General features: G+C 44.1%; 1 protein-coding gene across 1 annotated transcript in view; it reads right to left on the reverse strand.

Moving 5' to 3' along the window:
- Nucleotides 1–366: 366 nt before the first annotated feature.
- The window catches only part of LOC148541985 (beta-microseminoprotein A1-like), a 40,163-nt gene continuing 25,298 nt past the window's right edge, over nt 367–15,231 (reverse strand). Inside the window, exons 3-5 of the mRNA XM_088476727.1 lie at nt 12,250–12,355; nt 497–571; nt 367–412 (exon numbers count right to left, since the gene is read on the reverse strand). Of these exons, the coding sequence (XP_088332853.1) occupies nt 520–571; nt 12,250–12,355 (158 nt within the window). The 3' untranslated portion in view covers nt 367–412; nt 497–519. The remainder of the gene's footprint in view (nt 413–496; nt 572–12,249; nt 12,356–15,231) is intronic.

Genomic DNA, 15,231 nt, shown 5'->3' on the forward strand with positions numbered 1-15,231 from the left:
TTTAGAACTAAAAAAACACAGGGGTCTGCATTTATCGCTAATATAAGTTATTGCCAGCTTCATGAAGTGACATCTAACAAAATCTATACTTGGCTGACAGTGCGTCCTGGACAGATGTTAACCAGGAAATCAGGGGCTTCAGCTGGCCCACGCTGATATTTACCAAAAGTTTGACAGATAACAATCTGGTAACCCAAATAACAAAGGGATATCAGAAAAGTGTCTACTTATCTATTTAGTGAGAAGGAAAAAAACAGGCAGAGAACGGTATAATGCTGTTGAAAATTTAATAACCCAATTTTGGAAGGTTGAAGAAATACCGCTAAATGGTCCTTGAAGAAGAAAGAATACTCATATTGATGCATTCAAAACTGTAGACCATGACTATGTCGCACAATATACATGGAAGAAGCTGGAAAAAAGCACAAATGGAACTATTAATAATCCATCAGTTAATCATGTGAAAAAGGAGAATAAAATGTATAATGTGTAATACCATAAGTCTTTTTATATTTCCTCTTATTCATATTCTTCACTTTCTGTACTCTGTGCCGGCTTCTCGCACTTATAGCTGAACATGAAAATGAGAAGAGAAGAAAGATCACAAACCATAGTGTAACTTTAAAGAAAAGATGAATGATAGAACAGTGGGCCTGATTTAGAGCCACTCGTAAGTGGCAGCTCGTTCGCTCCGAGCGATGTTTGCCCAACTGCGCATGCGTACGGATCATTATACGCATTCGCGAACCAGTCAGTGCGGCCGAAATTCATGTGCTCGCAAAATAGCGAATGCCTGCTAATTTGAGTGACAGCATGAGGTGTATGTGGGTGGTAACAGGGGAAGGTGCTTGAAAACGGGGAGTGGAGATCCGATCGCAGGCGTGCTTAAAGGTCAAAACGGGCGTTTTATGGGTGTGCATATTTAAAACAGCAGCGTCATTGACCACGTCACTGGGTTATTTTATAGCCAGAACTGCTCGCAAAATTGTGGTAGCAAAAACCAACCACAAGAATAGCGAGCAGCTCATACCCTGTTCGATGTACTCGATTAATCTAATAAATAGCGGACATGACGTAGGATGCGAGCGGACAGGGGGCGTAGTTTCCCAAAAAACGACCGCAAGTTTTGTTCGCTCGTTCAGACCTAGAGGCGTGAACAGACCGCAAACAGCGAACGGTTCATTTGAATAGCCACCCCTATTTTCTGGACGAGCGAGCGCAAATAGCGACCGGCTCTGAATCAGGCCCAGTATTTTCATATGGGATAAGCTTTCCAAACCAGGACTAATAGCAGTGGCTTTTCCCATAAAGCATGACAAGCTTACCTGTACTCAGATAATCCCAGACTTCAGAAAGGGCAGTGAAAGCTTATCCTGTTACCACAAGGTATGGTATAACAAGACAAGGTATAACAAAAAATATTGAGACATAATTTCCCAGTAAGGAAATGCACAGAGGGCAAGGTTCAGAGTTGCACCAATGGCGTATCTATAATGGGTGCAGGGTACACCCTGCACCCATGGCACACTCTAGTGCCCAGAGTCTATAACTTCGGCGCTGGCCGCGCACAGCCCAGTGCACTGCCGGTCACCGGACAGAGAGGAGGGGGCCCATGTCGGAGACTGCACACGGGCCCCCTCCTCTCTAGAAACGCCCCTGAGTTGCACATAGCTCTAAATGCCGATGAGTCGAGCAAATGTTTGCACCCACATGCATAAGCATATTTGTATTTGAAAGAGCAATTCTGAGTTGGATAAATGTGGAACCTTTCTTGCTGTATGGGAAATTGCCATTTTGTTAAGGTAGCAACTTGGCTCATGCACGGAAGATTGTGGGCATGTTGCAAGATGTACTCACCATTATTTGTGCGTATGCTGTGTGTATGCCATATCTACTGCACTCAGCATAGGCTACATGTAAATGCCAATGAGAGTGATGACTACTCTGGAGATGGAACTACTGGGTCATTTTAGACACAAAGCTTCGTCTGGCTCAGAATACTTCCATAGAATGGCATATGCATACTGATCATAGTGTATGCAGATGTGTATGCATTACATGCCACCCAGAATGCAGATAAATAGCCATATGCACAGCACCAGGGAATCTATAACAGATATAATAAGGTGGCTAGATACAGTAGATGTTAAACAATAAACAGTAAACTTAAAAGAGATGTGAGAAGAGACAATAACAAAAGGTCACAGCAACAAGCAAAATCCAATGGCAAGCCTAAGACAAAACACAATAAGACAAGACAGACTTATCTGAGAGCAGGGTAAAATCGCATCAGTTTAATTTATCACTGACAGTGAACTCAGGGCCTGATTCAGAGATTTCGATTAATTTAGCTGCCTCTGCGTCTTTGTACACAGCAGCTGTGAAAAACTATACAAAAGCCTCAGGAGGCGTCTTAAGTAAAAAGACACCTGCTGCCAGCTTCTCCGATTCGCTGCTGCATCCAAAGATGCAGCATCAGATCAACCCTCATGTTACTCAGAATGTCCGGGAATATCACGCTGCCAGGCCAGTGAAGCTTCGTCCACTGGCTTTGGCGTGCCCAGCAAAGGGGGCCAACATGCCCCTGTTTTCGGGAACTCTCCCTGTCATTGTCCCCAAATGCCAGCAGAATGTCAGTTATGCTGCGGCTTTTGGGGCACTGAGACCGACATCGCAGAACCAAATCTGCCCAATCGCAGTGCGGCTCCTGTGCATGTGCAGATCATTAAACATCAGAAATGTAGGTAAATATCAGATTTATGTAAATCTCTGAATCTGTCTTTTAAACTGGAGGAACCCTAAAGCTTCAGCTCACAAGTGAAAAGCAGTAGAGTAATTGCCTTGTTTCCTGGTAACTAGGTAACATACAGCCTAGTTCTAACATATGCTGAGCAAACACTGGCAGATAAAATGTCTGTCAGACTGAGGTGAAATATGTTTTATATAACCGGAGACAGCCCTAAGCGAGGCAGGTGTGTTGGAGAGGAGTGCGCTCCTAAACTGTCTCCTATTTCCTTGTAGTGAAGCCGGCCAGGCACCTCTGCCAAGAAGACCGTCGGGTGTGTTATTCACATATGTGACCAAGCTACAAAAAACGGGGGTAGTAGTCAATGGGCACGACCGAGAACCCAGCAAAACATCAATAAAATTATAGACAATCAAAATAGTTGTTAGAGGAAAGGATTCCGATAGATTCTTTTAAGAAACCAAGATGATCGGAGGGTCATTAGATAATACTTGGAGGTTATACTATTGTGTATTTTAAGTGACGCATGGATGTGCTTTTAAAAAATCACTTGGCAAGGTGGAGATATAGATCTCCCAGGTCTCAAAAAATGTGGAAACATGGGTTTCTTTTTCCAGAGTGGTTTCTAGCCAATCCAAATTAAAAACACATGTATATCTCCTGAAACAACTTTAATGTAGGAGGTTTAAAACTTATCCAAGTTTGCTAAATTGTTTGCTGGCCAGTGCACTGATTATCAATATTAATTTTTTACAACACTTTGTCACCCTCTGGTCTCCTGGTAATATTCCAAATAATGCCCACTCATTAGTAAGAGGAAGATAATTCATCAAATGATCGAATTTAGGAACTTGCAGCCAAAAAATTCTAAGGAGGGGGCATTTCCAAAAATAATTATATGGATCAATGGGGAATCGCAACATGGACATGATTGCAATGTCGAATTGAACTGTCTGTGAGGAGAAAAATATGCCTTGTGAAATATATTTAAAATCATCTCTTGGTATTGAGTCGCCAGGAGCAGCTTCCTAGAGTAGGTGGGCATACTCGTTAAAGTATCACAGGATAAAGATGGAATATCTAGTGTCTACCGGCTCATGCCAGTGCTTACTCGAGGGTGATCAATTTGCATCCTCAAAAAGGAACAGTGAATAGAGATTGCATGACTAAGAGGCGGGGGAAATAGGAGCATCCCATCCAGAGGGTTATATCAATCAATATTGGAAAACCATTTGGTGGTTGCATAACATAATATTTAGCTTACATGTATGCCAATCGGTAAGAGCAGAAGGTAGAGAACTTCTCTATTGCTTGAGAATAAGTTAGGGATCGTTTAGCATATCTATCTAATAAGGTATCAACTGTTCTCAAGCCTTCCCTCTGTAATTTGGTAAATGGGAATGATGCTATGCCATGTTGAGATTCTGGATTACCCAGAAAAGGTGAAAATAGTGATTTACGGGAATTTAATTTATGCTTGTGTTTTAAGATATGCCACAGTTTGCGTGTGGACCATAGAAGTGGGTTATCTTGCAGTTGGTCAGAAATCTCAACATCATGTTAGTGCAAGGCTTTCAGTTCTTAATTCACTTAAATAAATGTTGCATTGCAAGGTTTAGTTTATTATTCGGGTGCCAATATATGGACTAACAGTACTAAGCTAAATTACTATTCTCAATAAACTATACTTTCCGAAATGCTCTATGCCAGGAAGTAATAGCTAATTTAAAGATGTTCAATGGCAACTTTGTTGATTACCATAGAGAACAATGTTCCCCTTGATTTTAGTGTATTTGCTTTTAATAAATACTATCTGAAGTACCTGGCGTTGCCCAGGTTTAAATCTTCAAGTTATTAAGTTTTATTACGTGATGTCGTCCAATCCATCCAGTGGAAGGCCCAGAACAGGCTCTCTGGGTCAAAGCTCTGCCCGGAGCACTTCTCCGTGAGGTCCGACCGGAACCCCAACCACTCCATTAGTTATCCCAGACCAATTGCACCCCACTGTAAAGTTTTCATCCAAATCCATTAAGTGTTAGGCCCAGAACACGTTCCCATGGTCAAAGTTCTGTCCTAGTGAGGATACAACTGACCACTTCGCGTTGGTCTCATCCCAATCGGTGCAGGAGTGTCCAAATGTATAACCAAACTGGCAAACAAATAAACAAACAAACCAATGAATTTTATATATAAAAGATATGTCACTCTGTGGCTTTGTCATATTGTCGCTGTGTGGTAATAGCTTACTTTTTCGATACTAAATAGCTATGTAAGATTTGGCAACTTTACCTTGAGACCTGTGGAAGATATTTGCCAACTAACAAACAAAAAAACATGAAACTGAATTAATTACAAAATTATATAAATAGCATATACTTGTAGCAGCATCAGTGTACTATGCGGTCACTGGCCCTGCTACTGTGCACCCTCACCCTCCACACCTGGGGGTTGGGGTGTAGGGACTTGGAGGAGGCTTCGGGCATTGTGGCAGACTGTGATCCAGAGGGAGACAGTGGCAAAAAGAAGGCAGGGTAGTGGACCTGGATCTTGTAGGATTCAGTGCTCTTCCCCCACAACAGAAGAGTTCAGCAGCGGCTGTGGAGGTACAATGGCAGTGGATTTCCACTGCTGCCCCAACTATGCAATTGCAACGGGCCTGAATCTGTAAGGATTCAGGCACTGCCAATCACAGCACAATATTTCAAATTTGGTGCCAGCTGTAAGCCAATCTCAGTTTGTGCACCAGTGGCCTACCAGGGATAGCTGTGGTGAGCCAATCACAGCTCTCTGCATATCACCACTCCCCTCAGCACTAACTCATATGGGCCAGCGCGATGGTGTGCAAGTGTAGTCCATTGGCCAGACAGTGAAGAGTGCCTGAAGACAGAAGGCAGAAAAAGATAACGCTGGATGTCTTGGAGGGCAGCAGCCATTGTAAAAAGGATTAAATAGGCTGCGGCCTACCGAGTAAAGATCAAAGAGCAGATTCCCGGCAGAAGTGGGGTCGGTGAAGATATACCTACCCTGGGATCCCCAGCCTGGCCTGACTAGTTTGGGGTGTTAATGCTTTGGCCAGAGGACCCGGTGAAAGGGTCCCCGGTTGTGGCATAACATGCCGATTAGTTTGAACCCGGTGCTAGTTTTAAAAATATGGGGAACCCCACTCCATTTTTTCCCCATATTTTTAGAACCATGTTCCGGAGTGTTGGGCTACAGGGAACATGGGTATGAAACACGATCACATACACTATCGAAAAATACAATTCAGCAAAACATGAATCTTGGTATATTTTGAGTGTTTTAGCTGTCAAAGGTCACCCATGTTCCTGCGAAGGTGTGCGTGTTTAAACTTGGGCAATCTCAGACCAGACATGATTCTTAATAAATTTACCCCCACGTGTCTCGCACCTGCAGAGCCTCATGCCTCATTATGGGTTTTGTCATTTTCCTAGATAAATATTAGGTAGTAGATACTGTAGATAAGGCTAAACAGCCCTATACATTAGACAGCCATTTTCCCTATTCCCCGTTCTGACTGGAAACGCTGATCTGCTGGTCAGAAATGCCCATTGGCGGCCATCGATGATCACCAATCCATCGGGGAATTGGGGAAATTCTTCTTGTTAAGATTTGCCAATCTGAATAATATTTCAATCGGGATTGGCATTTCAGGGAAATCCAACATGTTGTATTTCACAGATGCAGCACAGTAGTCAGACTGACAGGTGACAGCCAGAGACAGGTCTGAATGAGCTTGTTCACAAAAGCTCATCCTGGCTACAGGTGATAAGGAAGATGACCTGGCCGCAGGAAGGCATTCTGAACATGCCCAGCCATGGCAACTCCTCCCATGGTCCTTTGCGGAGCAATGTGACATTTCATGGCTCCGCCTCCGTATTTGTCGCCCGTTGTCAAGCGCCCATCCACCACACAACACAACTGATGGTCTCAAACACATTAAGAAGGCAAGTAAACCACAGATTGACTCTTGACAAGTTACACCTGTTAATTCAAAACCATTCCAGGAGACTACCTCATGAAGCTGATTGAGAGAATGCCAAGAGTGTGCAAAGCTGTCATCAAAGCAAAAGGTGGCTACTTTGAGGAATCTAAAATATAAAACATATTTTGATTTATTTAACACTTTGTTGTTTACAACATAATTCTATGTGTTCTTTCATAGTTTTGATGTCTACTGTATATACTAGGGATGTGCAGGCTCGGTTCTACTCGGTTCCGTTCGGTTCTTTTTACCGAACCTTATTGGCTATCCAAAACTCGTGACAGCTGAAACCCAATAAGATCCGGTAAAAAGAACCGAACGGAACCGAGTAGAACCGAGCCTGCACATCCCTAGTATATACATATATACACATACACATCCATTATATATATATATATATATATATGGGTTGGGTATGAAATCCCGACAGCCAGAATCCGGACACCCATAAGAGCTAACGATAAGTTTCCCCCTAACCCCTACCCTAACCCTCCCTCCCCAGTGCCTAACCCTAACCTACCCCACTAGTGCCTAAGCCTAACCTCCCCCTCCCCGCACCCTAAACCTAATGACCCCTCCCCAGTGCCTAAACCTAACCTCCCCTCTAGTGACAAAACCTAACCTTCCCCTCTTCGCACCCTAATCCTAACCCTCCCTGCCACACCCTAACCCTGCTACCTAACCCTAATCTCTCCGTAACAGCCCAATACTCACCTTTGGGATGCCGGTGGTCAGGATACTGGTGCTGGGAACCCGACCTGTCAGGATTTTGGCACCGGTATTCAGACTGTCTGCATCCCACACACTGGGATGCCGACTACATCCCATATATATAGCCTGCACTCTTCTCTGCCTAGTAAGTGCCCTAGCGCTGCCCCCCTTCTCAGCCTAAGCTAACTTACCATGAGACTCACTCTTGTTTGGTGGTCTCTGGTCAGCCAGGCTGGAGTGGGAATCGCTGGGACCATTCTGACTTCTGGGCTGTGCTGCAGTGCCCTGGTCAGTAGGGTTAGTACACAGTGAACACCACTATTTGACTACTGTTGTAATCCATATTATGGCACCAACCACTCAACTCAGTAAAGAGAAACGACAGTCCATCATTACTTTAAGACATGAAGGTCAGTCGATACGGAAAATTTCAAGAACTTCGAATGTATCCTCAAGTGCAGTTGCAAAAACCATCAAACACTATGATGAAACTGGCTCTCATTCATGAGGACCGCCCCAGGAAAGTAAGACCAAGAGTAACCTCTGCTGCAGATGATAAGGTCATTAGAGTTACCAGCCTCAGAATCTGCTATTTAACAGCACCTCAGATTAGAGACCACATAAAGTCTTCACAGAGTTCAAGTAGCAGACAAATCTCAACATCAACTGTTCAGAGGAGACTGCGTGAATCAGCCTTCATGGTCGTATTGCTGCGAAGAAGCCACTACTGAGGATGAACAACAAGAAGAATAGAATTGTTTGGGTCAAGAAACACAAGGAATGGACATTAGACCAGTGGAAATCTGTACTTTGGTCTGATGAGTCCAAATTTCAGTTTTTTGGTTCCAACTGCAGTTTCTTTGTGAGATGCAGAGAAGGTGAGTGGATGGTTTCTGCATGTGTGGTTCCCACTGTGAAGCATGGAGGAGGAGGTGTGATGGTGTGGGGGTGCTTTGCTGGTGACACTGTTGGTGATTTATTCAAAATTCAAGGCACACTTAACCAGCATGGCTACCACAGCATTCTGCAGCGCCATGCCATCCCATCTGGTTTGCGCTTACTGGGACTATCATTTGTATTTCAACAAGACAATGACCCCAAACACACCTCCAGGCTATATAAGGGCTACTTGACCAAGAAGGAAAGTGATGGAGTGCTGCATCAGATGACCTGGCCTCCACAATCACCCTACCTAAATCCATTTGAGCTAGTTTGGGATGAGTTGGACCGCAGAGTGAAGGAAAAGCAGCCAACATGTGCTCAGCACCTCTGGGAACTCCTTCAAGACTGTTGAAAAACCATTCCAGGAGACTACCTCATGCAGATAATTGAGAGAATGCCAAGAGTGTGCAAAGCTGTCATCCAAGCAAAAGGGGGCTACTTTGAGGAATCTAAAATATAAAACATATTTTGATTTGTTTAACACTTTTTTGTTTACAAAATAAATTAAAAAAAATAGTCCACAATACGCCACTCACAGGAAAACATCGTAACCTTTGCCGGATGCCCTCCACAGTTAGCCCAGAATCACATGTCTGCTGTCATATACACTCCATATGAAAGCATTCCGGACGAATTCAGAAAAACGACAAACAAAACTGCTTATGAATGCAACGTTTCAGTGCATTTAATTGCAGTTTTTTCAAGTCAAGTAGGATGATTAGAAAACCCTTGAATGGATAATTAGAAAACCCTTGAAAACCCTTGTGCAATTATGTTAGCACAGTTTAAAATGGGATTGCTTGTTAGAGAAGCTATTAAACTGGCCTTTCTTTGAGCTAGTTGAGTTTCTTGAGCATCACATTTATGGGTTCAATTATACACTGCAAATGGCCAGAAAAAGAGAACTTTCATTGAAACTCGACAGTCTATTCTTGTTCTTAGAAATGAAGGCTATTCAATGCAAGAAGTTGCCAAGAAACTGAACATTTCCTACATCGGTGTGTACTACTCCCTTCAGAGAACAGCACAAACAGGCTCTAACCAGAGTAGAAAGAGAAGTGGGAGGCCCCGGTGCACAACTGTGTAAGAAGACAAGTACATTAGAGTCTCTAGTTTGAGAAATAGATGCCTCACAAGTCCTCAACTGGCAGCTTCATTAAATGGTACCCGCAAAACGCCAGTGTCAACGTCTACAGTGAAGAGGCAACTCCGGGATGCTGGCCTTCTAGGCAGAGTGGCAAAGAAAAAGCCATATCTGAGACTGGCCAATAAAAGGAAAAGATTAATATGGGCAAAAGAACACATACATTGGACAGAGGAAGATTGGAAAAAAGTGTTATGGACAGACGAATCGAAGTTAGAGGTGTTTGGATGCTTTAAGAGTGCCTGACGCCATCTGTGAAAGCATGGTGGAGGTAATGTGATAGTCTGGGGCTGCTTTGGTGCTGGTAAAGTGGGAGATTTGTACAAGGTAAAAGGGATTTTGAATGAGGAAGGCTATCACTCCATCTTGCAATGCCATGCCCTGTGGACAGCGCTTGATTGCAGCCAATTTCCTCCTCCAACAGGACAATGACCCAAAGCACACTTCCAAATTATGCAAGAACTATTTAGGAATAAAGCAGGCAGTTGGTAATCTGTCTGTAATGGAGTGGCCAGAGCAGTCACCAGATCTCAACCCCATTGAGCTGTTGTGAGAGCAGCTTGACCGTATGGTACGCAAGAAGTGCCCATCAAGCCAATCCAACTTGTGGGAGGTGCTTCAGGAAGCGTGGGGTAAAATTTCTTCAGATTACCTCAACAAATTAACAGCTAGAAGGCCAAACGTCTGCAATGCTGTAATTGCTGCAAAAGTAGCATTCTTTGAGGAAAGCAAAGTTTGAAGGACAAAAATATTATTTCAAATAAAATTCATTATTTCTAACCTTGCCAATGTCTTGACTATATGTTCTATTCATTTTGCAACTAATTTGATAAATAAAAGTCAGTTTTCATGTAAAACACGAAATTGTCTGGGTGACCCCAAACTTTTGAACGGTAGAGAATATATATATATATATATATATATATATATATAGCTTTTGGCATCTGCATATAAACACTAAAGCTGGGTACACACTGGCCGACATATCGACTGTTCAATTAATCAGCAGATATATTGTGTGCCCGTCGGCCAGTGTGTATACACAAGTTGGTTATGGGATGTCGGCAGTTGGGATCCTGGTGGTCAGAATCCAGACCCCAACATCCCGATAGGGTTAGCATATTGACATTTGTTGGTCGGTATGCACTGCACTGGGGGACCACTACTGGGGGCACTAAATAGGGAGGACCACCACAGGGGGCACTGTATAAGGGGCGCTAGATAGGGGGGATCACTGCAGGGGGCACTATATAAAGTGCACTGCATAAGGGGGTACCACTACTGGGGGCACTGCATTAGGGGGACAGCTACTGGGGGCACTATATAAGGGACACTGCATAAGGGGGACCACTACTGGGGGCACTTCATAGGGGGGGCCACTACATGGGGCACTGCATAAGGGGGACCACTACTGGGGGCACTGAATAAGGGGAACTAATGCCAGCCAATCAGCTCCCAACTGTCATCTCACAGGCTGTGTTTGAAAAATGACAGTTGGGAGCTGATTGGCTGGCACCTTATCACTTTCTTATCACTTTTCACTCTGTCTCCTAACACTGCTTAGTAAATAGACCCCTATATAAGTTAATTCATGCTAAATTTAATATTTACATTAAATTATCATTTTCGCTGATCAGGGAAACCTAACTATACCAATTACATCTTCTTTTGCATCCCCTCATTTCAATGTATTATAAATTGTAGGTAACCACCTAAGGTGTTACATACGCCTCACCAATAACCTACTATAGGAGCAGTGACTTGGTCAGTATAGGAGCTAAGTTTATCCTGCCTTGCGGTAGGTTCTCATGAATACCGTTACTGATTTTGGACCTGATTCAGACTTGTACGCAAACCCAATGTTTTGTGCATGTGCAAAACGGGTCCCGCGTCATCGCACACAGTGCCCCCTAAGCCACAGCCGTATTGACAGGCTGTGGCCATTTGGAGACGGGGAGGGGCGACACTGGCCAGTGTTCCTAAAAATGGGAGCGGGTTGTGCCAGTTTTCTGGGCATGCCGAGCACAGGGTCTCCGTCTTCTGACGCAGATTTACTGGCCTCGGCTAGGCAGATGAGGTGGCCAATCTCAGTATCTTTAGGCTTACTCAGATGGCCAATGGTCATGATGGTGATCTGATGCTGCATCTTCAGATGCAGCACTTAGATCTGCGATGCCAGCAGGAGGCGTCTTATGTCCTTAGATGCCTCCTGCAGACACCTCCTTTATGCATAGTGTACAACTCTGAATCAGGCCCTTAGTTTCCACATCCTATAATAGGTAGTGCTAATATTGTTAGGAGGTTGCTCATTATTATTAATAAACTTATTGTTTAATTCTAAAACATCTCTGGTTGTGACAAAAGACACAAATACAAATATACTCCCACCCCCATATCAGATACCATTGCACATGGAGTCATAAATATTACATGCGACTTGGTCGGCAAATGAAGGACAGGAAATGCTCTTACACCCAACTCTGCATATAGCCAATGTGGGCAAACATTCTTATATAAACATGTACAAAGTGTATTATGTGGTGCTTTATAGGGGTTGTGGACTGCATGTAAAGCCCATGAAGTATTACAGATTGGCCACCACTGGTTTAGTTACAGTACAATATTTCTTAGAGGATAGTGATGATTTATCATTCTAAACACATTGACATTTCGCTATAATGAGGACTTGTCACAACAACTTACTTCGTGCAGCATTGTATTGATCCATAATGGGAACACCAGCAATTAAGACAATTACTTGTCGACCATTTAGTGTTAAGTTCCTGTAAATTTCCTTCATAAAGACAACCTGGAAAATGGTAAATGATTCTTATGAAATAAGTACAATGTAAATGGTGAAAACAGATATTCCTGTTATTTTTTTTACAAGAGTTGGCATATTAAGGGTAAAAATGGTCCCTCCTTGAATAAGATCTAAAGTAGAATTGAATTTAATTTAATAGCCTGCCAGATTTGTAAAGTACCAAGATTTTAACGCTTTGGCATCAAGATTTAAAACTGCAATTTATTATAGACAAAACCTGATATTTATTTGATAGTTATTGTGTTAAAATATAACATAATTTAACTGGGCTTCATCTCAGTATTACTGAGATAAGGCAGATATATAGTGTCTAATATACAGTTTTTCAGCAGTGGGTGGAATATATATTACACCAGGGGCATCTAAACCAACACGGTCTGCCACCTGCTGCAATCTAGCGCACTAAGGGCCTGATTCAGACCTGCTCGCAAGATGCGGCCGCTCGCTCCCAGCGTATGGAAATCCAGCGCACGCCCAGCGAGGCAGCCTATCACTCGGCAAGACATTAGCACGCCCACTATGCCTTGGTGAGCGATCACTTTGAGTAAGCAGACACCCACCAGCCATTCACTTGCGTATGTCATCTCCAGGAAGTGCATGAAAACATTGGTACATTGAGCACCATCGGTTGTGCTCGCAGCGCTTAAGGTTGACTATATCTGGCCGCAAGCACTGCAATCCCTTCAGTGTGAAATACAAGCAGGTGACATGTACAATGACGCTGCCTGTTAATTATGCACACCTCTGAAACGGCGTGGAAACACAAAGGCACACCAGTGTTCGTACATTCACTCCCCCGTTTCTAGTGGCCAGCCCCTGTTACCACCCACAAACGGCCTCTCCTGTCACTCATTCCACTGGGCTGTCTTTGCAGGGCGAGTGAGCGCATCCCGATCACTCGTACTAGTTTGCGCACGTGCACTGCGAAATATACGCATGTGCACATTAGCAAACATCGCCAGCAACGAGCGATCGCTTGCTAGCGAACAGGTCTAAATCAGGTCCTAACTGCAATGCAGTTTGAACGTCAGAGTGGCCTGCCCACCAATAGGCAAGCACTTGGGAGGGGTTAATAATGGGGCCTAAGGGGGGACATGTCTGGTAGTGACATGGGTGACAGACAGGCAAACATGTCATTGCAGAGCCATAAACCAGACAGCTTTACAGCCAGACAGATATCAGTACTGCGTGACACATAAGGCCTCAGGAGCTGATTCAGAGCCGCTCACTAGATGCTATCGTTTGAACGATGTGTATTCAAATTGCGTAGGCAGTGCAATCGCACAGCAATGCATTAGCACGCCCAGTATTCCTTACAGAGCGATCACATAGTGTATGCAGGTAACCACCAGCCTGTCTTAAGATGCCCACTTGTGCACGTCATGTCCAGGAAGTGTATGCAACCATCGGGTAACATCGGATGCGCTTGAGGTTGACCATACACTGCCGCAAGCACTGCAAGCACTTCAGTGTAAAAACAAGCCAGGTGATGTGTACTATGCATACATGCCTACCCTCCCGGTTTTCGCGGGAGGCTCCCGATTTTTCGGGTAACCCCCCGCACCCCCGGAAGGGTAGGCATTTCTCCCGCATTCTGCCCACTTCCTAGTGAAGTGGGCAGAATTAGGAGAATACCCGTGGCAATCGCGGGTCTCCGTGAAGGGGGCGGGGCTTAAGCTGTGATTCTGCATGACGCGAATCATCAATCCCCGCCCCCGTCAGCCCCCTGCTGCATCTCTTACCCGGGCTTCTCCTGGGAAGAGAATGTTAAAGGTAGGCAACCCTGGTACTTTGATGCTGTCTTTTAATTATGCACACCTCTAAAACGCCATTGAGATGCTCAGGCACGCCTGCGTTTGCACCTCCACTCGCCCGTTTTTAATGGCCAGCCCCTGATACCACCTACAAACGGCTTCCCCTATCACTCACTCTGCTGGGCTGTGTATGCGCAGCGAGCGAACGCATTGTGAACTTTCGCTAAGGTATGCGCACGTGCATTGCGATGCATACGCATGCGCACAATGCATACCATCGGCAGCAGGAGTGTTTGCATTTTAGCGAGCGGGTCTCAATGAGCTCCTCAGTTCCCTCTGCCCATTCTCCTCTCCCTACTGCTAGCTCTGCTCCTCACTCTCTCATCCATGCTGCCAACTCTTATTTCCCTAATGCCCAACCTGTCCTTCCTGCTGCCCACTCTCCTATCAATTCTGACAACTAGGAGAAATCTGTGCGTAAAGATGTAAAACCTGATCACTGGTTTTCTACTTGGGGCAGGGGGGGGCATAATGTGTACTGGGGCAATACAAAGTGGGATAAGGCGTACTGGGGCAATATGATGTGGCATAAGGTGAACTAGGGGCACAATCCTAATATTGATTTCTTTATATTAAAAAATCTCTACTGAAAAAAAAATGATGATGTGCCTTGCTAATATTAGCATCTAGTACATCTGTGCCAATATTAGCATTTAGTAGTGTCTTGCCAATATTAGCATCTAGTACAGAGGGCCTTGCCAGTATTAGCATCTAGTAGTGTGTCTTGCCAATATTAGCATTTAGTACATCTGTGCCAATATTAGCATTTAGTACAGTGTGTCTTCAGTTGCAAAAGGTTGAAAATTGCTGATTTATGAACACAGCCCAATATATATTAAATATAGAAATAATATCACTGTATTTTACGTGCTGTAATTTGTATTTTTAATTTTTAATTTAACTGTGATTGATCAACTTAATGCACAATGGCAGCAGCAAAACAAGTGCAGAAAAGTTGACAAAGCATGAAGCCCATGGGTGTATCTACCATAGGTGTAAGGGGTGCAGCTGCAGGTGTAACTACCATAGGTGTAAGGGGTGCAGCTG

The sequence above is a fragment of the Taudactylus pleione genome, unplaced genomic scaffold (assembly GCF_031769625.1).
Source record: "Taudactylus pleione unplaced genomic scaffold, aTauple2 ptg000016l, whole genome shotgun sequence".
Classification (NCBI taxonomy): Eukaryota; Metazoa; Chordata; class Amphibia; order Anura; family Myobatrachidae; genus Taudactylus; species Taudactylus pleione.